General features: G+C 45.8%; 1 protein-coding gene across 2 annotated transcripts in view; it reads left to right on the top strand.

Annotated features, from left to right (window-relative positions):
- Positions 1-25,778, top strand: part of ADAMTSL3 (ADAMTS like 3) — a 247,812-nt gene that overhangs the window by 126,470 nt on the left and 95,564 nt on the right. For both annotated transcript variants that reach the window (XM_066239225.1, XM_066239226.1), the window contains exons 9-13: positions 4,067-4,224; positions 19,608-19,719; positions 22,605-22,743; positions 24,270-24,320; positions 25,564-25,768. In XM_066239225.1, the coding sequence (XP_066095322.1) occupies positions 4,067-4,224; positions 19,608-19,719; positions 22,605-22,743; positions 24,270-24,320; positions 25,564-25,768 (665 nt within the window). The remainder of the gene's footprint in view (positions 1-4,066; positions 4,225-19,607; positions 19,720-22,604; positions 22,744-24,269; positions 24,321-25,563; positions 25,769-25,778) is intronic.

The following is a 25,778-nucleotide window of genomic DNA, read 5'->3' as shown; positions in this document are numbered from 1 at the left end:
CTCTCTGACAATAAGCCTATGTCTTGGGGAAGAGAGGAAGGTTTGGGTAACTCACATGCAGTAGAAAACTGGCTTCGCCCCTTGTGTTCTCATGTCCTTGCCACCCAAGATCTTGGACACATTGGGAAAGTAATGGAATAGACTCGACTTTAAAAACCACAAAAACAGTTGGCTCAGTGGATAGAGCATCGGCCCGGAGTATGGACATCCCAGGCTCAATTCCTAGTCAGGGCACAAAAGAGAAGCGACCATCTGCTTCTCTTCCCCTCCCTCTCCCCCTTTTCTCCCTCTTCCTCTCCTGCAGCCAGTGGCTTGATTGGTTCAAGCATTGGCTACAGGAGCTGAGGATAGCTTCATTGACCTGAGCATGACAGCCTCAGGTGCTAAAAATAGCTCGGTTGATTCAGCCCTGGATGGGGGCTGCCAGGTGGATCCTGGTTGGGGCGCATGAAGGAGTCTGTCAGTCTGTCTCACTATCTTCCCTCCTCTCGCTTAAAAATAAATATATAGATAAATAAATTTAAAAATTAAGAAAAAATTAAACCCAAAATGGCGAACAAAACGAACAGAAGCACTAACCTTTGCTTTGGTGGAGGGGTGTTATGCCATCATCCCTTCCTCCCAGGTTGCCTTGCCGGATTCTGACCCCCCACACACACACACACACACTTTAGCTTCACATTCGATGTAGCTTGAAAAGCCATGATCCCAAAGGGTAGCGCCGCAGTAAAGCGATTACTCGGCTGCGAAGTCCATTGCACGCTGTTTGAATTCAATGAAGTCATTTCAGGCTAAACCCCAGTGTAGAAACGTGGTGTTTTTTGCCTGTCTTCCATGAGGGTGGATTTTGTCCAACTTCCTTCTGTGTTTTGGTGTTGTCCGAACGCTCACTGTTTCTCCTCCTTTTCGTTAGAGGGCTGATTTCATCCAGTCTTGGGCCCTCTGACTACTTCCCGTTTCTCATCTCACTTTTACTGACAACTCCCTTTATAACATTCAGCTTTATATCTTCATTGGAACTAGGAAATGAATTTAATCTCACACGTTCCAAAAAAAATCGACTGCGGTCACGGAGACCAGGGCCAGCGTGGTTGGGGTTTTGTGTGCCTGAGAGTAGCCAGCATTACTCTCCGACCACTAATGACTCCTGCAGATCAAGTAGCTCATGTCCAGCCTTTGGATCGTCCCAGGAAAGTTCCCGGCCTGCCTGTCAGGGATAATCAGAGATGTCTCCTGGTGCCGGTTACAGTGTCTGTCCAGGGCGCTCGGATTCCTTCAGCTGCTCCCGTGGTGGAGAGAAACCCTGCAATGGAAAAACCAACAGAACGTGTGGATTGCAGCCCCTGATGCGGGGCTGGCTGTTAGCCTGCGTGTTAGCTGCTTCTCATTTTTAGGTTGCAGACTGGATGGAGTTGTGTTGTTTGTTTGAAACGGTTAAAGAATCTTTGAACACCAGTGAATCAAGCGTAGGTTTTCAGAGCAGAAGAGGACCTGGGAGACTGTCCGCTTGACTCTTCGTTTTTTTGGGTTTTTTGTTTTGTTTTTTTGTATTTTTCTGAAGCTGGAAACGGGGAGAGACAGTCAGACAGATTCCCACATGCGCCCGACCGGGATCCACCCGGCACGCCCACTAGGGGCAATGCTCTGCCCACCAGGGGGTGATGCTCTGCCCCTCCGGGGGCGTCGCTCTGCTGCGACCAGAGCCACTCTAGTGCCTGGGGCAGAGGCCAAGGAGCCATCCCCAGCGCCCGGGCCATCTTTGCTCCAATGGAGCCTTGGCTGCGGGAGGGGAAGAGAGAGACAGAGAGGAAGGGGGGAGGGTGGAGAAGCAAATGGGCGCTTCTCCTATGTGCCCTGGCCGGGAATCGAACCCCGGTCCCCTGCACACCAGGCCGACGCTCTACCGCTGAGCCAAACGGCCAGGGCCGACTCTTCGTTTTTTGAAGCGACAAATACCTAAGGCAGCGACCTGGGGAAAGAGCTGGGACCTGAAACCCAGCGTGTATTTTTTTAATCGCATCTCTCAGCCTCTGACCAAGTTCACTGAGTATATAGGGGCATGTACAAAATGAAGGGAAAAAAAGAAAGGGGGAAAGAAAGAACTCATTTAAATAAAGCAGACATGCTGTTGTAGTGACACCATTGAAGATCATGTTTCTGTCAGACATCTGAAAAGCACTTCTGTTCACGTAAAAGCAAATGTGAGTGAAGGGGCAGCAGACACACGGGAGGTCTTTGTGGTGATGGGAAAGGTTTTCATTTGGTGTAGTGATGTGTGATGAAATGACACAGATTGTATTGATGTCAGAGTCCTGGCTGTGGTATCATACTGTGGTGACATAACGTGGTGTATGTAGAGTTATCGTTGTGTTCCATCGCGTGAAACTGCATGAAAGGTACACAGGGCCTCTCTACTATGTTTGCAACTTCTTGTGACTAATTATTACAAGATAAAGATTTTTTTAAATTAAATTTAGGTGTCATTGTGGTTTTCTCTAAATAAAACTGGGTTTAAGATCTGAATGGGTGAGCCTGACCGAGGTCCCAGGTTTGAAACCTCAAGGTCACTGGCTTCAGCGCAGGCTCATCAGCTTGAGTGCGGGTCACCAGCTTAAGTGTGGGATCATTGACATGAACCCATGGTCACTGGCTTGAGCCCAAAGGTCACTGACCTGAAGCTCAAGGTCACTGGCTTGAGCAAGGGGTCACTGGCCCAGCTGGAGCCCCCTGGTCAAGGCACATATGAGAAAGCAATCAATGAACAACTAAGGTGCCACAACTATGAGTTGATATGAGTTGATGCTTCTCATCTCTCTCCCTTCCTGTCTGTCTTTCTGTGTCTTTCTCTCTCTCATGCTTAAAAAAAAAATTGAATGGGTGATAAAATGAGTAACATAGCTTTACTTTGAGAAATGGCTATATCATTATATATATGCATATATATGTATATATGTATATATACACACATACATATGTCTCATATATATGTGCCTCATATATATATGTCTCATATATATGTGTGCATGTGATATGTGTGTCTCATGGGATATATTCCCCTTATGGTAGAAATGGCTTCAAAGTGTTGAATAGACCTAATTGGACCTAGGGTAGCTCCTTGATATGGGCAACTAGAAATCTTCCATGTTTATTCCACGAATGTGAATCCATGTTTGAAAACTGAATGGATGTATTTACATTGTGTCAATATCATACCCTATTATATATAGTAACACACCTTTCTGAAATATAATGCTTGTAAAGTAGTCCTTTCATTTAGAACAGATTGTTATTGCTAGAGACAAGGGTGGGTGGATGGAGAATTTAATCTCACACTTTCCAAGAAAAAAAAAAAGCATGAAGGGGGTTGAAAGATACAAACTTTCAGTTTTAATATTAAAAAGTTCTGGGGTGTAGACCCTGGCCAGTTGGCTCAGTGGTAGAGCATCGGACTGGCGTGTGGAAGTCCCGGGTTCGATTCCCCGCCAGGGCACACAGGAGAAGCACCCATCTGCTTCTCCACCCCTCCCCCTCTCCTTCCTCTCTGTCTCTCTCTTCCCCTCCCACAGTCAAGGCTCCATTGGAGCAAAGATGGCCCTGGCGCTGGGGATGGCTCCATGGCCTTTGCCTCAGGCGCTAGAGTGGCTCTGGTCGCAACAGAGCAACACCCTGATGGGCAGAGCATCGCCCCCTGGTGGGCGTGCCGGGTGGATCCCGGTCAGGCGCATGCGGGAGTCTGTCTGACTGCCTCCCCGTTTCCAGCTTCAGAAAGATACAAAAAAAAAGTTCTGGGGTGTAATGCACAGCATGGTGACAACAGTTAAAGATACTGTAGTCTATGTTTAAAAGCAGCTGAGAGAGAAACTCCTAGAAGTTCTCACCACAAAAAAAAAAAATCATAACTATGTGAAGTGATGGTTGTTAACTATACTAAAGTGGTAAACATTTCACAATAGATAACAAATATTAAATCATTATGTTGTGCATCTGAAACTAACATGATGTTATATATCAATTATATCTCAGAAAAGATAGTGCTCTCATTTAAATTTTATTTTTAAATTTTTAGTTATTGAATCAAAAACACTCCAAGGAAACAAAGGGGAACACAGCTTTAACAGCCCTGGAGTTTTCGTCATAGAAAACACCACAGTGGAGTTCCAGAGAGGCTCAGAGAGGCAGACCTTCAAGATTCCTGGACCGCTGATGGCTGATTTCATCTTCAAGGTAGGATGGTCCTCTTCGTAAACTTCAGGCATCAGAAGCTCAGCACATCTCAAATTTTGAAAACAGTAAATGTGTTCAGCAGGAAGTCACCAATGATTGTTTTACTCAGAGCATATCCTTAACCTTTCCACCTTGGTGTCAGTTCCAAAAAGTTGTTCAGCCCTCTCAAGTTTCTGCTCCTGAGCCTTACTAGTTAAGAAACAGATGTCACTTCTGTGGGACAGAGGTTGTTGCTGTGTCTATGACCTCTGGCCACTGTGTGCGGTTTTAACGTTCTAGGTGGAGCTGTTGACGTGATCAATGGCTGAATACTCCTCGTCCTAACCAGTTCTGTGCTCTTGCAAAGGAGAGTGAAGAGAAAGGCTCATTCCTTACCCTCCTTTTTAGGTGGCTCAGGTAGTGTCTCCTTATCGGCACTTGTCTGGGCACCTGTGACAAGGTGCCCCCAGAAGAACTCTCCTTCCCTGTAATCATGCGCCTGCGTCTCCTCTCAGTGAAAATCTGGAGCGTGCACAGATCCTCACTCAGGATATAAACTGGAGCAGCCAGTATAGTTCCAAGGTGATGTAATAGAAAATTCTTCTGCCAAAACTGCACATACCTAAGAAATGAAAAGAAAAAGGCATTTGGGGGTGGGGGTTGTCCTCTCCCTTTGCAGAAACTCATTTCAAAACAGAAGCGGAATCAAGAAAATGACCCAAATGGTGAGGGATATTTTTACCTATGAAAAGACCCAACACCTTCAGAATTGCCTGTGTTCCACATGTTAACTTGTCAATATTTCTTCGGGACATTGTGTACCAGTGGAGGAATGCATGTGGAGTTAAGTGAGAGCTTCAGTCTGACATCCTGGGCTCCTGATGCAGCCCGTAGCAGGGGTTCCCAAACTTTTTACACAGGGGGCCAGTTCACTGTCCCTCAGACCGCTGGAGGGCCGCCACATACAGTGCTCCTCTCACTGACCACCAATGAAAAAGGTGCCCCTTCCGGAGGGGCGGCAGGGGGCCAGATAAATGGCCTTAGGGGGCTGCATGCGGCCCGCGGGCCGTAGTTTGGGGATGCCTGCTACAGTGACCAGTGACGTGTTGACCTGCTCTGTGGTTTGCTGTTTGTAAGCTTTGGATTTTAAATGGTCAACACTTAAAAATCAAGAGATTTTTACCTAGCCTGACCAGGTGGTGGTGCAATGGATAGAGCATCAGCCTGGGATGCAGAGGAACCAGGTTCGAAACCCGAGGTTGCAAGCTTGAGTGTGGGCTCATCTGGCTTGAGTGCGGGCTCACCAGCTTGAGTGCGAGGTCGTTGGCTTGAGTGTAGGATCACAGATATGACCCCATGGTCGCTGGCTTGAAGCCCAAGGTTGCTGGCTTGAGCCCAAGGTTACTGGCTTGAGCAAGGGGTCACTCGCTCTGCTGTAGCCCCCCTCCCCATCAAGGCACATATGAAAAAGCAGACAGTGAACAACTAAGGAGCCACAATGAAGAATTGATGTTTCTCATCTCTCTCCCTTCCTGTCTGTCTGTCCTTCTCTCTGTCTCAGTCACAAAAGAGAGAGAGAGAGAGAGAGAGAGAGAGAGATTTTTACCTAGGAATACCAGTTATTTCTACTTCTTTTTCTCTTCTTCTTTTTTTCCAAGGGAGAGGAAGGGAGATAGAGAGGCAGACTACTGCATGCGCCCTGACCAGGAGCCACCCAGAAACCCCTGTCTGGGGCCAATGCTCTGCCCATCTGGGGCCATTGCTCGCAACCAAGCTATTTTTAGCACCTGAGGCTGAGGCTCTACAGAGCCATCCTCAGCACCTGGGGTGATACACTCGAACCAGTTGAGCCATGGCTGTGGGAGGAGAAGAGAGAAGGGGTAGTAGAGGGATGGAGAAGCACATGGTCTCTTCTCCTGTGTGTCCTGTCTAGGAATCAAACGTAGGCCATCCGCACCCTGGGCCAGTGCTCTACCAGTGAGCTAACCAGCCAGGGCCTTCTGGCTTCTTTTTTTAAATGTGGGAAGACCTGACAGCTCACCTGCACTTTGCTACAGCAACAGTTGGCTGCCTCTGAGTGGCAGCTGCTCTCTCATGAGGGTATGCTTTCTGGTTTGCCGCAGTCCACACCACTTTCTTGTGTGTCCCTAATATTAAAGGCATAGTAGACATTTAATTAGCCATTCATAGACATCACTTACCATTTATAGACATTTACCTGTCTTCTTTCAGACCCTTGAAGGATCAACCCAGTGTTCTTTGACAGTAGCATTGTGAACGGTGTTTAGGAAGCCAGGGTTGTCATCTGTCTTTCTATTCTTTCTCTCTGTTCTTTTGCCATGAGTACATTCTATATGTCTCATTTGCCTTAGGGTTTTCAGTTTAGATTCTTAAGTAGTAAACACACACACACACACACACAGAGGTTTTTTTTTAACTTTCCTGTTCATTCTTACTCAGAGAATCTGTATTTTCTCAAGTCAGTTTGGAGATCTATGACTGAGTAGGAGACATTAGTACGATTGTGTGGGAGAAACAGTCCAAAGTTAACATTTCAAGATATTGTTTGTTTGTAGTATATACTGTTTATTGATACTATGCATAAAAACACACATACCCATAAACTATTTCTTCAAACGTGTGTGTATTCACACAGGCATAAATATGTGTGTGTGTGCATACATTTCATTTAAAGATTTGGAAGGATCCACTCCAAACTAAAAACACTGAACAAAACCATGACCAATGGTTATTGCAGAGGGGAGGGGTGCTTTGCGGAAGTGACCTTCATTTTACTAAAAATATTCTAATATTTAAAATAATTCTTCAAAAGAATACAAATGTATGCCACTTGCATAAATAAAAAGTATTTTACACCTTCTTGCCCAAATATCTTCACCTCTTTTTTTTTTTTTTTTAATAAATTTTTATTAATGGTAATGGGATGACATTAATAAATCAGGGTACATATATTCAAAGAAAACATGTCTAGGTTATTTTGTCATCAAATTATGTTGCAAACCCCTCGCCCAAAGTCAGATTGTCCTCCGTCACCCTCTATCTAGTACTCTGTGCCCCTCCCCCTCCCCCTAACTCTCTCCCTATATCTTCACCTCTTAATAGAACACCTTGTAGCAGCATGTCATCATGGTCTATTTTTAGCACTCAGGTGCTAAAAATAGCTTGGTTGAGAGCAATGGCCCCAGATGGGCTGTACTCAGTCTTCTGTTTTCCTAGGTCTGAGTTCTGTTTTTCTCAGATTTAATGAACAATTCTGGGCTTTAACTGCAACTTCTAGAAAGCTTTTGATCTCTCTTGACTGAAGAGGTTTTTATAAATATATATTTAGCAAAGAGGGTGTCACATGCAGCCATCCAATTCATGCATAAACAGCCTCATAGTCATGTCAACAGCCATGTCTGTCCTGCCTGTGGTGTGCTTGGTGGGTGAGAATTTGGCAAAATCAGAAACGCTGTGTTCAATCAGGAATGACTTCGATGTTGTTTTTCCCAGACTCACAAGCTTGTCCAAAGAATGTGGGTGTGTTTCTAGGAACTATCCTCTTTCATGGGTGACTTTTTTTTTTGGCTTGGAACATGTAGTTTTGCCCACTCTGTGTTGTTGCTATGATAAGGAAGCTTTTCCTTCCGATGTCTTCCCAGCCCATTGCGCCGTCACATGATGGTGGTACTATGAATGGGAGGTTGATGGTGCAGGTGAGGTCACTGATGATGGGCAGCCATGTGCTTCACTGTGTCTCTTTCTGTCCTGTCTACTGAGAGTGGCAGGTCCAACAGTGGAAGACCGGGGAGAGCATGAGAGTGTGAAGACCAGCCCTGCCACTCAGTGCTGATTTGGCTCAGTTGTGGGCACAGTGAGATGCGTAGAGCACTTCCTTACATGGTTCATAGGAGAGATCTCATTTCATAGACTTTTATTGCACTGTTGACAAGTACTATATTCTTACTTAGATAAACAGGAAGACATCAATAGAATGTTAGACTATTTTGTGGTTATTGATGCTCAGATTCTTTTTATTTTTTTAAGTGAGAGAAGGGGAGATAGTAAGACAGACTCCTACAAGTGCCCCAACCAGGATGCACCTGGCAACTGCCATCTGGGACCGATGCTCAACTTGCCAAGCTATTTTTAGTGCCTGAGGTTGATGTCCAACTGAGCTATTGTCAGGGCCTGGGGCGACGCTCCAACCAATAGAGCCACTGGCTGCAGGAGGGGAAGATAGATAGAAAGGGAAGAGAGAAGGGAAGAGAAGCAGATGGCTATTTCTCTTCTGTGCCCTGACTAGGGATTGAAACCAGGACATCCACACACTGGGCCAATTCTCTATCCCCTGAGCCAATCAGCCAGGGCTGCCACTCAGATTCTGAAGTTTAGTAACTCACTGCACAAGTGAGACAATGATTCCATTTTTTCTACCCTTTAAGGAGCTCTGTTTTCATGATTGGTCCATTCTTGAAAATTGCATTTTTCCTTTTGCCCCGTGGATTTCTCATGATGCAATCTTGCTTTCCTGAAGAATCTGTTCACGTGGAGGAACTTTGCTACAGTACTGCTGAGTTGGTTTTTGCATTCGAGCCCTGAGGTCTTATTTTGCTCTACAGTGTGTGCATGTCACCACCAGGTAGTAGCAGAGAGTCTTGACCAAGGAATTAATGCTGTGTACCTTTCAGATTGGATGGTAAGATAGACATTGTTCATTCAGTGAGCATTTACTGAACATTGACATGTGTGTGCAAGTGTTTTAACTCTATGCCCATGAGAATAATCTAATAAAACAAAATTAAGTGGCTTTGATAAAGACATCTCTTTCCATGGTTAACTATTTTTAACTATCGTTGATGGCTTTTCTTGTCTTTCAAAACATATGTCCATTAGCAGGGGGGAAGATTCTCTTCCTCTTGGTCTGAAATCTTCCTTTTGATGCCAATTGTCTGTTATCTTTCTCCCATTCAGAGAATTTGCGTTTCTGTAGGAAAATGTCTTCTGCTGTTGCTTCCTCCTGTTTTTGGCTATGGGAGCCTCTTCTTCAGTTTCCTACAACCTGAGCTCTAGATAAACTTATGTTCTCTACCTACAGGGTCTATATTCTTTTCCTGCAGAGTTGTGATAGCACATCTGACTGATCTAGGAACGGGAGGAGTTGAAACCACCTGGGTTTTTTTTTTCTCTCAGACTAGTTACAGCCTTGTTTTGTGGTACAGACACTAGCTCCATTTATATATTCACAGGTGTTTCAAAACTCAGCAGGTCACAGTTTGTAGAGTCAGTGCCCTTTTGAGTTGCCCAAGGCCTCTGTAACATAGCACCATAGAGTGAACGCTTAGACAGCACACTGACAGCTCCTGGTTCTGGAGGCTGCAAGTCTAAGATCAGGGCTTGCCAGGCGGGAGCCATCTGGCATCTGTGAGAGGGAACTGTCTCCTGCCTCCTTCTGGCTTCTTGTAGCTTCGAGTGTCCTCCTTGTGTCTCCACATCATTCCCTTCTGCGCCTGTCTGCCTCTGTGCCCAAATTCCCCCTTTTTGTAAGGATACCAGTCATAGTGAATTAGGGACCACCTGACCGACCTCATCTGAACTTGGCTAGATCTGCAAAGACCCTATTTCCAAGTCAGATCACATTCGGAGGTTCTGGTAGTTAGGAATTCAACATATATTTTTCCAGGGAATGTAATTCAACCCATAATAGTACTCAACAGAAAAGAAACTCTACCTGTTCCATTGTGCCTCTCAGTCAGAAATCCGTCTCTTTCTGAGTTTTCCCCATTGATCACAAAGGTAGAAACTTTTGAATTGTCACTCGATAGTTTACTGTAATGTGGTCTGTTGAGGGAAATTTCTTGATTAACACACCAGAATTCACAGCTAAATTATATGTTTAAGTATGTCCACACATGAAAAAGTAGAGTTTTCTTTTTTCTTTTTCTTTCTTTTTTTTTTTTTTTTTTTGTATTTTTCTGAAGCTGGAAACGGGGAGAGACAGTCAGACAGACTCCCGCATGCGCCCAACCGGGATCCACCCGGCACGCCCACCAAGGGCAACGCTCTGCCCACCAGGGGGCGATGCTCTGCCCCTCCGGGGCGTCGCTCTGTTGCAACCAGAGCCACTCCAGTGCCTGGGGCAGAGGCCAAGGAGCCATCCCCAGCGCCCGGGCCATCTTTACTCCAATGGAGCCTCGCTGCGGGAGGGGAAGAGAGAGACAGAGAGGAAGGAGAGGGGGAGGGGTGGAGAAACAGATGGGCGCTTCTCCTGTGTGCCCTGGCCGGGAATCGAACCCGGGACTTCTGCACGCCAGGCTGATGCTCTACCACTGAGCCAACCAGCCAGGGCCAAAAGTAGAGTTTTCTATAAATATCTCTTCCATGAATTTGGAGAATTATTTTGAAGTGACTAAGTTAGATAGTTGAATTTGAATTCATTTTCTTGCCATTATGAAATTATTGTGCTAATCAATGGTCGCTTCTCATATGTGCCCTGACCAGGATCGGGCCCACATGCCTGGCTGATGCTCTACCCACTGAGTGAACCAGCCAGTGCTGGAACTACAGTGTGTCCATAAAGTCACTGTACACTTTTGACCGGTCACAGGAAAGCAACAAAAGACGACAGAAATGTGAAATCTGCACCAAATAAAAGGAAAACTCTCCCAGTTTCTATAGGATGATGTGGCAGCATATGCGCATGCACAGATGATGACGTAACACATGTATACAGCGGAGCAGCCCACGGCCATGCCAGTCGAGATGTGGACGGTACAGAGGAAAGTTCAGTGTGTCTGTGGCTCGCTAAATTCGAATCCGTGACCAAAGTGCAACTTGAATATCGGCACGTTTATAACGAAGCGCCACCACATAGGAATAACATTACTCGGTGGGATAAGCAGTTGAAGGAAACCGGCAGTTTGGTGGAGAAACCCCGTTCTGGTAGGCCATCAGTCAGTGACGAGTCTGTAGAGGCTATACAGGATAGCTACCTAAGGAGCCCTAAAAAATCTGTGCGTGAGCCCACATCAAACTGCACTGAATAGGTATGAAACTGGGAGAGTTTTCCTTTTATTTGGTGCAGAATTTCACATTTCTATCGTCTTTTGTTGCTTTCCTGTGACTGGTCAAAAGTGCACCATGACTTTATAGACACACTGTATTTCCTATCATGGGTTACTTTTTAAATATTTTTTGCTTGGAATACTGTAGCTTTGCCCACTCAATGTTGTTGAACCTCTCTCTTGCCATTGTGAGTACCTGACCATCTCCCATGCCGGTGAAGCTGTCCTCCCTGGGGTCTGAGAGTAGTGGCTGGTGACTGGGCAGTTGTTAGCCAGGATGCAAAGAGTGGGCATTAATGTTCAACTTTTGATTATGAAGGTAGGATTTTTTGTTCTTGTTGTTTAGACTTGAAACTCAGGAGAGAGGTAAGCAGTGGTGGAATTCAAATAATTTAACAACCGGTTCTCTGCCCTAATGACTGTTTTAAGTATAAAAAAGTTGATATACCGAAAGGTAGTTTATTATTTCAAGCACTTAATACTTAAATAACAATAAAAGAGGTACACAAAACTAGATTATAAGAAACTTTTAAAATATTAATGAAAAAATGTTAAATAATGCCTGACAAAAAACAATAGAACTGTTATTTAAGATATTCCCATATTGCTTCTTGATTGGCGTCCTCACTTGCAATTTTTTCACCTATGGACAGAGTGAACATTACTATGGGTACTTACAATACGCTGAGGTGCAGATGAATGTTTAAAAAAGAGTAAAGAATATAAATTTGTGATTTTCTACATTGGGCAGCTGTCCAGGCGCCCACCTTAGACAGAACCCTGATTACAAATGCCATTTTGACAGCTGGTTTGCTGAACTCAACAAAAACTTAGGTATCAGTTCTGCCAAACCGGTGTGAATGGCTGAATCCCACCACTGGAGGTAAGGCTTTTATAAACTGATTTAGGTCTCATAACATTTCAAGGGTGAGGCTCAGGGGACTAAATCCAAGCATTTCTTTTACAATAGAGAGAGAATGCCACGGGCTTAGTGCCTTCAGCATCCTCCACACAGGAGGTGCTCTTCTGCAGCAACAATCCAGCCAAGATGTGCAAAGCCCGCTTCCTCTGCCCTGGGGGGTTGTGGATAAGAGATCAGAAGGGGACAGGATGAAAAAAGTGAGGCAGTGAAACATGTGTGTGAAGGCAGTCACTCCTCAGGTCAGGGAAGCTGACGTATTAAGTAGATTTCAAAGCCAAAGGCAGAAAAGGAGCTTTTTCTCTTCTTTTCATTTCAAACCCTGAGAAGAAAATGCATCACGACAGTGGTTTTCAACCTCCAGTCTGCAGACTGGTGCTGGTCCACTAGACATTCTGTGCCAGCCTGCAAAAGAGTTCATCTCCTTGATGTTGTATGAAAATTATAGACCCAGTGATCTTAGTTGAATTTGCTTGTACTCAGGGTGATTTCTGCCTCAGTGGCCCCTGAAACAATTCTCCTATTTTCGCTGATCCCCAAGTGTGAAAAGGTTGAAAGCACTGTCATAGGGTGCCCACCTCCATCCACAACCACCAGGGGATGCTGCCTCAGCATGCACTGGGCATTAGTATCTTGAGATGTGTAGTCACAGCTTGAATCTGGGGCCAGGTCCTTGGAATCTCCCTCAACTCCCTACTTGGCAGGGAAGATATCCAGGAAACTCCATGTGCTCTTGGCTGGCCAGCCTCAGATGGGTTGACATGGTGGGGACAAATGACCCTGTAGCTGAGGGATAAAGGTGGAGTAACCATACACCTTAGTTTTTCAGAAAAGACCTAGTTTATGCCTGTGGCTCTGGCTTAGTTGGTAGTAGCTCCTCTGTCACTCAAAAGCATACTGCTTGGATGATAAAACATTAGCCTCTGTATGGCCCTGGCTGGTTGGCTCAGTGGTAGAGCGTCAGCCTGGCGTGCAGGAGTCCCGGGTTCGATTCCCGGCCAGGGCACACAGGAGAAGCGCCCATCTGCTTCTCCACCCCTCCCCCTCTCCTTCCTCTCTGTCTCTCTCTTCCCCTCCCACAGCCAAGGCTCCACTGGAGCAAAGTTGGCCCGGGCACTGAGGATGGCTCTGTGGCCTCTGCCTCAGGTGCTAGAATGGCTCTGGTTGCAACAGAGCAACGCCCCAGATGGGCAGAGCATCACCCCCTGGTGGGCATGCCTGGTGGATCCCGGTCGGGCACATGCGGGAGTCTGTCTGACTGCCTCCCCGTTTCCAACTTCAGAAAAATACAAAAAAACAAAAACAAACAAACAAAAAAAACCATTAGCCTCTGTAGGTAAGGGGCTCCAAGCCAGACTGGGAATTGGATAGGAGCCCTGGCCATGCCTCACAGAATTTGCAGAACAAGGAGTGTGGAAAGGGCAGGTCACCAGAGGAGTCCACCAGCCCCAACCCGTAAAGAACACGGCAGAGTTCACAGGCACTGAAGCTCCCTGTCAGCCTTCCAGTGACTTGAGGGACACTGCTGTGGGTCTAAGGACAAGACAAGGATCTTCACCCATGGATCCAAGCTCTTCATTTTCCCTACCTCTGTGAGGTCCTAAGCCAAAAACCACCATAGAGGAGGTCAGTCTGCAGGAGAGGACAGCTGAAAACTGAGCAGTCCCCCACCTGAGACTGTCAGTTACCATGAGAGATGTGCTCAACCTACTGCTGTGATTGTGTGTTTGCCTAATTTTTTTTATTCTTGTCAATTTTTGAATTATATATTTTGAGGCTAGATTGTCAAATGACTCACCTTTATTTATTTTTTTTCTTTTCATTTTTTCATTTTTCTGAAGCTGGAAACGGGGAGAGACAGTCAGACAGACTCCCGCATGCGCCCGACCGGGATCCACCCAGCACGCCCACCAGGGGCGACGCTCTGCCCACCAGGGGGCGATGCTCTGCCCATCCTGGGCGTCGCCATATTGCGACCAGAGCCACTCTAGCGCCTGAGGCAGAGGCCACAGAGCCATCCCCAGCGCCCGGGCCATCTCTGCTCCAATGGAGCCTTGGCTGCAGGAGGGGAAGAGAGAGACAGAGAGGAAAGCGCGGCGGAGGGGTGGAGAAGCAAATGGGCGCTTCTCCTGTGTGCCCTGGCCGGGAATCGAACCCGGGTCCTCCGCACACTAGGCCGACGCTCTACCGCTGAGCCAACCGGCCAGGGCAAATGACTCACCTTTAGAACCATTGCCTCATTCTGGCTGGATAGCTCAGTTGATTAGAGCATCGTCCTGAATAGCAGAGATTGTTGGCTCAATCCCTGGTCAGGGCACATACAAGAACAGATTGATGTTCCTCTCTCTCTCCCTTCTTCTCTCTCTCTCTCTCTTCCTCTCTCCTTTCTTCTCATTCTCTCCCTCTCCCTTCCTCTCTCTAAAATTAATAAATAAAATTTTAAAAAAGAACATTGCCTCTTTCAGTGACTTGATCATTTTATCATTCTGAAATTGTTAGCACTTTGACTCCATTGTCTTCTGACTTCCATTTATTGTGTTGAGAAGTCAGCTGTCAGTCTTATTTTTGTTCCTTAGAAGTTTATGAGTCTTTTTGTTTTGTCTACTTTTAAGTGTTTCAGTTTGACTGTGATATAAGTAGTGGCTTTCTTCTGCTTGAGGTCCATCATAGTGCTCCATGACTCTGTGGTCTGATATCCCTCATCCATTTTGGAAGATCCTCATTTAGATAGAGCTGCCATTTCATTCTCTATTTTCTGGGATGACAATTATAACTTCATCCCACATGTCTAATTTCTACTCTTTTTTTCTAATTAACTTACTAATTCTCTGTTCAGTGTATATAATCCAGGAGTCAACAGATTATGGCCAGCCAGCTGACTACCAGTTTCTGTTAAATATGGAGTTCTGTTGGAAAACAGCCACCCATTTGCTGCCTCAGGTGCTAAAATTAGCTTGGTTGTGAGCATGGCCCTAGATAAGCAGAGCATCAGCCCCAGATAGGGGTCGCCAGGTGGATCCCAGTTGAGGCACATGCAAGAATCTGTTTCTCTACTTTCCCTCCTTTTACTTAAAAAAATTTCTTTTGTATACCTAGTTATTTATAAGTTTTGCTGTATGTAGTAGATGTAAGATCATAGATATAATTTGAGACTGGATAAATTTTGGTTCTGGAAAACAGGTTGGCAGGCAATCTCTTCCATTCAAGAAGGAATTAAAATAACTTGACCCTGAGCTTCATTCCCATTGAAAACTGGTCTATTTCCAGTTCACTCTTATTTGTAGGATGGAGCTTTCTGGGGTCTCAGCTTGGAGCCAGAGGTGTAGACGGACACTCCTCACCGTGGTGGGTTTAGAGCTCAAGGTTTTGCTCCCCTCGCCCTGTGAGTCTGACCACAGGTATGCTCAGCCTCTCAGCTGCTTGGCCACCTTCTTGCAAAATGGAAAATGCTGTGAACAGGAAGATGGTGTCAGGTGCTCTGCTCACCTTTGTGAGTTTGCTTTGTGTCTGGGATCTTGGGCTCAGAGATCCTCACTTATAAAGTAGTTCCTGATGCCTTCAGATGCACTTTTGAAAGTATTTTATGCAGTATTTTTACTTCTTCCTGGGAGGATCCCTCAAAAACAGCCATTCTGCCAAAGTCAGGAGCAAAACTCCTTGAAAGTGTTGTCAGCCACTGTGACCCCTGTGCTGTCCCTGCCCCATCTGCAGATCCCTGCCCCCCAGTGCACATCTCCTGGCTGGAATCCTTATACCACTTCATAATTAACTATATCAAACTAAGATTTTTCAGCCAACCCTTATTTAATATTTACTAATAAGCTTTACTGATTTGTTTAATCATTACTGCTTTTTGCATCTCATTACTTTCTTCTGTATTTTTATCAGTTCTTTTTCCATATAGTCTTTAGTTGTTGTTTCTTCCCCCCGCCCCCGGGAGAGCCTCTGAGTGGTACAGTTTCAGTCACTTTGTGTCTGAAATGTCTTTATTTCACTGTTGAATGATTGATCATTTTATCATAGATTGTTTATAGACTTATGAATTGATCATTGGTTAGTGGCTAATAATTTGGTTATAGAATTCTAGATGGAAAATTATTGAAGGTATGATTTTGGGATTTTTTTATATATGTTGTTATGTATGAGAAATATGATGCCAATCTGACTTAGGCAATAATTTTTTTTCCTTTCTGGTAACTTTTAGGATTTTTGTTTTTTAATTCTTAGTGTAGTTTTTAAAAATATCTTCTCAGAAACCCTGGCCTGATGGCTCAGCAGTAGAGGGTCAGCTCAGTGTATGGAAGTCCCAGGTTTGATTCCCAGTCAGGGAACACAGGAGAGGTGACCATCTGCTTCTCTACCCTTCCCCCCCACCTCTCTCTCTCTCTCATCCCCTGCAGTCATTGACTTGAATGAGCAAGTTGGCCCTGGGCACTGCAGATGACTGCATGGCCTCACCTCAGGTGCTAAAATAACTCAGTTGCCAAGCAGCAGGGCAGTGGCCCCAGATGGGCAGAGCATCAGCCCTAGATGGAGGTTGTGGGTAGATCCCAGTCAGGGCACATGCAGGGAGTCTGTCTCTCTGCCTCCCTGCCTTTCACTTGATTAAAAAAAAAATGTTAGCTCAAAACCTGATGGATATTTTTAAACTGAGGACTCCTGTCTTTTTAGGGTCTAGGACAGGCATATCCAACATGCAGCCCGCAGGCCAGATCTGGCCTGTGTAATGAGTTTATGCAACCCACGATTAAATTTTTAATATTCTCTGCTACTTTAAAATCTCAGCTACTGAGCGTCGGCCTGGCGTGCAGAAGTCCCGGGTTCGATTCCCGGCCAGGGCACACAGGAGAAGCACCCATCTGCTTCTCCATCCCTCCCCCTCTCCTTCCTCTCTGTCTCTCTCTTCCCCTCCTGCAGCCGAGGCTCCATTGGAGCAAAGATGGCCCGGGCGCTGAGGATGACTCCTTGGCCTCTGCCCCAGGCGCTAGAGTGGCTCTGGTCGCAACAGAGCGATGCCCCGGAGGGGCAGAGCATCGCCCCCTGGTGGGCAGAGCATCGCCCCTGGTGGGCGTGCTGGGTGGATCCCGGTCAGGCGCATGCGGGAGTCTGTCTGACTGTCTCTCCCCGTTTCCAGCTTCAGAAAAATTAAAAAAAAAAAAAAATCTTAGCTACTCAGAAGCGGAAACGTCTTTATTGGAAATTGAGATATTTAAGAAGATAGTGATATGTGGAAAAGAATTCCGCATGTGACTAATCTAGGGTTAACTTCCAATAATTGGTCGAATGAATTCATGATACTTCTTTATTTAAAAAAAAAAAAATTCCATTATAAAGATTTACAACTTTTGTACTCATCTGTACTCGATATGAACTGTTTGACATTTAGTGGTGATGTGAAACCCACATTCTTTTTCCTTTTTTTTTTACAGAGACAGAGAGAGAGTCAGAAAGAGGGATAGACAGGGACAGACAGGAACAGAGAGATGAGAAGCATCAATCATTAGTTTTTCATTGCGCGTTAGGACACTGTAGTTGTTCACTGATTGCTTTTTCATAAGTGCCTTGATTGCTTTCTCATATGTGCCTTGACCGCAGGCCTTCAGCAGACCGAGTAACCCCTTGCTCGAGCCAGCGACCTTGGGTCCAAGCTGGTAAGCTTTTGCTCAAACCAGATGAGCCCGCGCTTAAGCTGGCGACCTTGGAATCTCAAACCTGGGTTCTTCCACATCCCAGTCCGACACTCTATCCACTGCACCACCGCCTAGTCATGCGAAACCCACATTATTTTAGGTGGAGTTTGCCAGTGCGCGCCCAAGGTCAAACAATTCGTTATTTTTGTGGTCAAGTGTGCTGAAACAAGTGGCATTGTAGCATAGACAATAGCTCCAGTTGATAACTGAAAATGTGTCCAGGCTGTTTATAAAATGAAATATTGTTTTATTTGCGATATAACCCCTTCAAGCTCATTCTATTACTTAAATAGTTTCTATTGATTGCGATACAGTTTGGATATTTATATGGTATATAATTATATCTTACTAAAATATATTTTTATTAAAATTTTTTTCGCTCACATTTATTCATAAACAAATTATAATAAAATTTTGTTTACTTAAATGAATCATTTTTGTATTTAATATTTTTTTATTTTAATATTTCGTCTGGCTTGTGAAAAAAGTTTTCTTTCTTTTTTTCTGTTTATTTTGTATTTTTCTGAAGTTGGAAATGGGGAGGCAGTCAGACAGACTCCCACATGCGCCCGACTGGGATCCACCCGGCATGCCCACCAGGGGGCGATGCTCTGCCCATCTGGGGGGTCGCTCTGTTGCAACCAGAGGCATTCTAGCACCTGAGGCAGAGGCCACAGAGCCATCCTCAGTGCCTGGGCCAACTTTGCTCCAGTGGAGCCTTGGCTGCGGGAGGGGAAGAGAGAGACAGAGAGGAAGGAGAGGGGGAGGGGTGGAGAAGCAGATGGGTGCTTCTCCTGTGTGCCCTGGCCGGGAATTGAACCCCAGACTCATGCATGCCAGGCCAACGCTCTACCACTGAGCCATCCGGCCAGGGCCAAAAGTGTTCTTTCTAATCTGGCCCAGGGCCAAAAACTGTTGGCCTTGCCTGGTCTAGGAAATGCTCAGCAATTGTGTGATCAAATCTTGCCTCTCATTGTTCTCTCTCTCATCTCCTCATCTCCATCTTGAACTCCAGCTGATCCTGGCATTTTCTGGATCTCTCTTCCATGAGCTTGACTTGTGTTTTCTAGCTCTTTTTCCTTTTATGTGGCATTTGGCGCTTTCCTTGAGTTTACTAATTTATTCAAGCTCTATGGAAGAAAACACAAAGGCGAGAACCTTTAGGGGGGGCGGGGTTAGTTACCTGGAAGCAAACTTGCCCACCGCTGCCTTTCTGGCTCGCTCCCACTCCCGTTATCTGGGTCCCGAATGCTCATGTGTAACACCATGTGTTTACAGGCACCTCGCTGTCTGTAGTTGTACTTCCCAGAGGACTTTTCAGAAGCATCTGCTTAAAGATATTATTATGAAAAATATAAGAATCCTACCCACTATGTGCCATGTTGTAGGCAAACCCTGCTCTCCCAGGCATTAAAATTCAATGTACCAGGAAGAAAGAAAAAAGTGAAAACAAACACACAAAAATCTCCATGTGCATTTCTGTGAACTCATTCACAGTCATAGAGTTATCAGGAGAAAGGACTCCCAGGACGCTGAAGATATTCTGAGCCCCCATGTAGGATAAAGCTAAGGGAAATGCTATCACTTAAAATGCTGGACTCTTCATGGACTGTAGTTGGGGGCGATGGAAGTGGTTGTCCGCTTGGTGAAGCGTATTCACCTCAGTTTGGAAGGTGGGGGGAGCGCGAGCTCGCTGCAGGCAGAGGTGTTATCACAGCTCTCTCTGTCCAGACCAGGTACACAACGGCCAAGGACAGCGTGGTCCAGTTCTTCTTTTACCAGCCCATCAGCCACCAGTGGAGACAAACGGACTTTTTCCCCTGCACGGTAACCTGTGGAGGAGGTGAGGCTCACACTTCAGACTTTGCTCATGAATATTTAGAGCTCTGAGTTAGAAATCACACATTTGTGGAAATCAGCTTTAAAATGGGTGTAGTGCCTGACCAGGAGGTAGCACAGTGGATAAAGTGTTGGTCTGGGACACAAAGGTCCCAGGTTCGAAACCCTGAGGTCGCTGGCTTGAGTGCAGGCTCATCCGGCTTAGCACAGGCTCACTAGCTGGAGCACAGGGTTAGCAGCTTGAATGTGGGATCATAGACATGACGCCGTGGCCACTGGCTTGAGCTCAAGGTCGCTGGCTTGAGCAAGGGGTCACTGGCTCACTGGAGCCCCCTAGTCAAGGCACAGATGAGGAAGCAATCAATGAACAACTAAGGTGCCACAGCTATGAGTTGATGCTTCTCAGCTCTCTCCCTTCCTGTCTGTCTGTCCCTATCTGTCCATCTCTCTGCCTCTCTCTATGTCTCTGTCCTCTTGCGATAGATAGATAGATAGATAGATAGATAGATAGATAGATAGATAGACAGATAGATAAAAAATAAAATGAGTGTAGTGCCGGGAGATACCAGCTGTGGGACCCGGAAACGGAAGTGCCTGACAGTGAGGTGGTGGCGAAGGTCCGCCGTGGTTGTAGGGACAGAAGAGGAGCATCAAGCTGTGGAACCCCTGCCACACCCGCCCACCTCTGCACACCGGCTGGGTTTCAGGAAATTTCCTCGTCCTGTAGAAAGGCCATCTGCCTTATTTCCTTTCCATTTTGTTATCTCTGCACTGACATAAAATTACGGAGGAAAATTAATCGTCTCTCCTCAAATTATTAACACCCGGATGCTCCTTGTCTCCTTCTAGAAGCATGTTTCCATTTAGTACAAAAAAATGTTTTTCTTTGAGTCAAGGAGTAAAATCTCATTCTGTTTTTGTTTTGGGGAGAAAAGAAAACACACACATACAGCCCACAAGGAAAGCATTATGAAAATGTGATTATATTAGTAATCAAATCTGCAATGATTTGAGTAAATGGCATTTTGGAGGTTTTGGGGCTAATTAGGAAAATTAGCTCTCCGGTCTCCAAAGCAGTGGGATGGACTCACCCGGTCTTATCTGTAGCCGTCTGTGCGGCACACTTGAGACTGGGTTGGAGAAAGCACCAGATGGCCAGCCGTCTGATAGCGTAGACGTGCTGGCAGATATTGGCACCCCAGTGACATTTTATTGACTCCATTTGGATTTTCGTTCTTGTGGTTTTGACCTTGCTTTTTATAATGCATACCAGTCTGTCCTGTGCTCAGCTTACATCCAAGCCATGGCTTGTAGAATGTTGTCCAGTGGGTTATAAAATCAGATTCCTGTCAGCAATCAGGCCTGTCCATATATTTTTAGAACTTTTTAGGCCCATTGGCTAAGGCTGAGAAGTTAATTTTGGTCTCCCCTACCCCCCCCCCCCCGCCCAAGAACTCATTCTGGGTTTTTTCTTTTTCTTTTTTTTTGAGAGAGAGAGAGTCAGAGAGACTGATAGGATGGGAGAGAGAGAGAGGTAGGATAGATAGGTAAGAAGCATCAACACGTAGTTGCATCACCTTAATTGTTCATTGATTGTTTCTCATATATGCCTAGACCAGGGGGCTCCAGCTGAACTAGTGACCCCTGGCTCAAGCCAATGACCTTAGGCTTCAAGCCAGAGACCTTTGGGCTCAAGCCAGTGACCCCACACTCAAGCTGGATGAGCCCGCACTGAATCTGGCAATCTTGGATTTCACACCTGGGCTCTCAGCATCCGAGGTTGATGCTTTATCCGTTGCACCGCTACTGGTCATGTGAACTCATCCTGGTTTTACCTTAAAAAAGAAAAAAAAAAAAAAAGAAACTTAACATGACACTTATGTGGTGACAGGAAACCTGGAATCAGATCTTTCAGGAGATAGAAGTGTTGCTTTGCAAATTGTTTTTTTAAATCTACAGCACTCATCCATTTGGGACACTCACTTTCTGCAGAGATGGTACAAACTGTATTGAATGGAACCAGGAGTCAGTCTTTAGCCCTCGCCCTCTGAAGGCCTGTGAGGCAAAGGGAGACATGGGGGGAGGGATTTTGTTCTTCCCTGTGTAGACAATGCTTAATCCCCAGTCAGCGAAGGTAACTGGTATTGGAGGTACTCAGATAGCAAAGGAGACTGGTATCTCTGTGTAATGGGACATTATGTGGCAGACAGAAGCAACGGCCTAGCCAGGGGGGTCCTCAAAATGTAACCTTGAGTGAGGAAAGTAGAAAGAAGAACAAGATTTAAAACAACATTACTTACTTAGTTAGAAGAGATACACACAAGACAACATCACCTAAGACCAATGCATTTGAAGGGCATCTAAACAGTAGGGTCTATTGGGGGGCGGGGGGAGTCTGATGGAAGTGGGGATGGGGGAAAAGAGGGACTATAAGGAAATTGGAAGGGCTTTGTGCAGTTCTGTGATGACAGTGAGATGTGGCCGGGAATGCAGGACAATGAAAAAGTAACCTTTTACACCCGGGTCCTAGCATTTTTTTTTAAAGGCATCTAATGTAACCTTTTATTTATAACAGTGAAGACTATCAGAAGCAGTTCAGGTAGTCATTCTCAATCTTTTAGTCGTCTTAGAAGAACCTGAGAATCCTTTTCAAAAAAAAAATACTGATTTCTGGATGCAGCCATCGTGTTTCTGACTCAGCTGGACAGGGAAAGGACCTGGGGACCTGTGTATAGTCAGCAATCTCCCATGGTTCTGTTACACAGCTAGGGTTGAGCATCACCAGGTTCAGTTTCTTAAACAGGAGAAAAAGTGTGCGAGGAGTGATAGCGTCGCCGAGGAAAAACAAAACAGACGCACTGCTCAACCCGTCTTTTTCTTCCACGCTAGGTTATCAGCTTAACTCGGCTGAGTGTGTGGATACCCGCCTGAAGAGAGTGGTTCCTGACCATTACTGCCACTACTACCCCGAGAACGTGAAACCCAAGCCCAAACTGAAAGAATGCAGCATGGACCCGTGTCCATCCAGGTTGGCGTCCTTGTTAATTCCTTTTACTTTGAAAAAGAACAAATCCTGCGCAGCTGAGACTGCTCCTCCTTGGAACAGAGCAGCCCCGTCACATTGTCCCACTTTGAGCATGCGCTGGGGGCAGCTGCCTGCGTCTGCAAGGGTCACCATGATCAGGGAGTATTAGGCTCACAGGCTTCCGCAGTCTGAGCTCCCTCTTGCTGTGGGTGGTGTCCCTGTGCTGTGATATTTAATCCTTTCTAATGAACCTCTCTGAGAATATCCTGCATCTAAAAAATTTGAGATCTTATTCACCCAACTGCAATGTGTGGTCCATCTGCTAGTCATAAGTATCTTGAACCCACTGTTTTAGCTTTATTTATTGATTTATTGATTGATTGATTGTTTACGTGAGAAGAGAGGAGATAGACAGACTCCTGCATTCTCCCCAACTGGGATCTTAACCGGCAACCCCTGTTTGGGGCCGATGCTCTGCCCATCTGGGGCAATGCTCGCAACCAAGCTATTTTTAGCACCTGAGATGGAGGCTCCATGGAGCCATCTTCAGCACTTGGAGCTGATGTGCTCTAACCAATCTAGCCATGACTGTGGAAAGGAAGAGAGAGAGAGAGAGAGAAACAGAGAGAGAGAGAGAAGGAGGAGGGAGAGGGGAGGAGAAGTAGATGGTCTCCTCCTGTGTGCCCTGACTAGGAATCAAACCCAGGACTTCCACACACTGGGTCAACATTCTATGACTTAGCCAACCGGCCAGGGCCCCACCATTGTAGTTTTTAAACAGGGTCACCCATGCCCAAGTTTGGACTTTGCAGTGTTCACTTTAAATTTGGGCTAAATGACATGTCATGCAAGGAAATCAGATGCATTCATGTCAGAGCAGAAAAGCTATGCCTAAACTCTGCTGTTGCATAATTTAGTACCTGCTGACTTGGATTGCCTGGGGAAGTTTCCTGGCTTCCTTGCAGGATCTTAAAATAACAGCATGGTATCACATCCCAGAATCTCCCTGGCCTCGGCCAGCTGGCCAAGGCAGAGGTTTGCAAGTGGAAAAGGAAGCATTCTTGGTGGATTTCATTTCCTATCTCTACCCTGCCCATTTCCTGTAATCCCATGATAATTCATGGAGGCCTTTATGAGGGGCACATTCTGTGAAATAAATTGGTTTTCTGAAGATCTACTTATATGACAGTGATTAGTATCATCAATATATTTTATCAGAACGACCTTTCTAGGTGATAAAAAGGCATAAATAGATCCAAATAAGGAGACACTTTCTTCTTTGATTGATACATGTCATTAGTTCCCTTTCCTGTATTTTCCTATGGACCTGGGGTTGGTGTACAACAGAAATGTTTCTGGAAATGAAGGAGACGGTGGCTGAATTGGGGGGAATAGTTCATAGCACATTGCATACTTAGTTCTTGATTTGAAAGAGAACCCTTTTGGGTGATGTCACATCTGTATTAGTCACATTAATAAGCATATTTATTGATTTAGAAATGACATTATCACAACGGTTTTATTTGTAGTGACGGATTTAAAGAGATCATGCCCTACGACCACTTCCAACCTCTCCCTCGGTGAGTGACGTCATTACTTTCTGTAATTTCCTCCAGGTCATTTGCAAGGACTGGTTGTACCAGTAGCAAGGGTGTCAAATGTAGGAGGGGTGAACAGCAGACCCTGTGCGGAGAGCTGAGGGAAAACAGACTTCATTGCAGTAACAGGACAGACCTCTCTAAGAACGAGATGGAGAAGGCTGCCTTTAGCCATGACATCTCGTCACCGTGATGTCAGGTGTGTCCCGTGTGCCTGGATGTTAGAGAGGGAGTGACCAGAAATGTGAACCCCCTTTCCCACCTGGACCACTAACTACTATGGTCCTTTCTGACCTGGAGTTTCTATACGCTCCAGTAATATTGTCCTTTATTTTTATTTATTTATTTTTTAAGTGAGAGGAAGGGAGGTAGAGAGACAGACTCCCATATGTTCCCCCTCCTAGTTTCCACCTGGCAACCCCCATCTGGGGCTGATGCCAACTGAGTCAACTGAGCTATCCTCAGCACCTGGGGCTGACGCTATGGAACCACAGGACCAATAGAACCACTGGCTGTGAGAGTGGAAGAGAGAGAGAAGAGGGAGAGGAAGAGGGAGAGAAGCAGATGGTTGCTTCTCACGTGTACCCTGACCGAGGATCAAACCCGGGACATTTGCATGCTGGGCCGACGCTCTATCCACTGAGCCAGCCTGCCAGGGCCTAATATTGTCCGTTAGCATTTTGTAGTTTAAAAGCAGTTGAAAAATGCTTTCATAAACTACACTTTAATTAATTTGACTCTCACATTGGTCCTGTGATGAGCAACCAGGGCCAGTGGATTGTTTCCCCCTTGACAGTGACCTCAGGGTAGAGGAGTTAACTACCTGTGACTGTAGATTGTATGTAACAGTTAAGATTAAAGTTGGTTTTTGTTTGTTTGTTTTTATTATTTTTTATTTATTCATTTTTACAGAGGAGAGAGAGAGGGAGAGAGAGGAGAGATAGACAGGGAGAGAAAAGGAGGGAGGAGCTGGAAGCATCAACTCCCATATGTGCTTTGACCAGGCAAGCCCAGGGTTTCGGACCGGCAACCTCAGCATTTCTAAGTCAATGCTTTATCCACTGCGCCACCACAGGTCAGGCAAGATTAAAGTTTTAATTCTCTATGTCCCTAGGCTTTCTGAGCTGAATCATGGTTGGTATCCTTGTTGCAACCATATTAGCAAACTTGAAACAAATGTTCCAGCAACAAATAAATAATGTGTTTTCATTTGTTTGCTTTTGAGCTGGGAACATAACCCCTGGACTGCGTGCTCAGTGTCCTGCGGGGGCGGCACTCAGAGGCGGAGCTTCGTGTGTGTGGAGGAGTCCATGCACGGGGAGATCCTGCAGGTGGAGGAGTGGAAGTGCATGTATGCCCCCAAGCCCAAGGTCATGCAGACGTGCAACCTCTTCGACTGCCCCAAGTGGATCGCCATGGACTGGTCGCAGGTGAGACAGG

This window comes from Saccopteryx bilineata, chromosome 7 (genome assembly GCF_036850765.1).
Source record: "Saccopteryx bilineata isolate mSacBil1 chromosome 7, mSacBil1_pri_phased_curated, whole genome shotgun sequence".
NCBI lineage: Eukaryota > Metazoa > Chordata > Mammalia > Chiroptera > Emballonuridae > Saccopteryx > Saccopteryx bilineata.
Note: the sequence above shows the minus strand (reverse complement) of the source record. Positions and strands in the feature narration are given on the sequence as shown.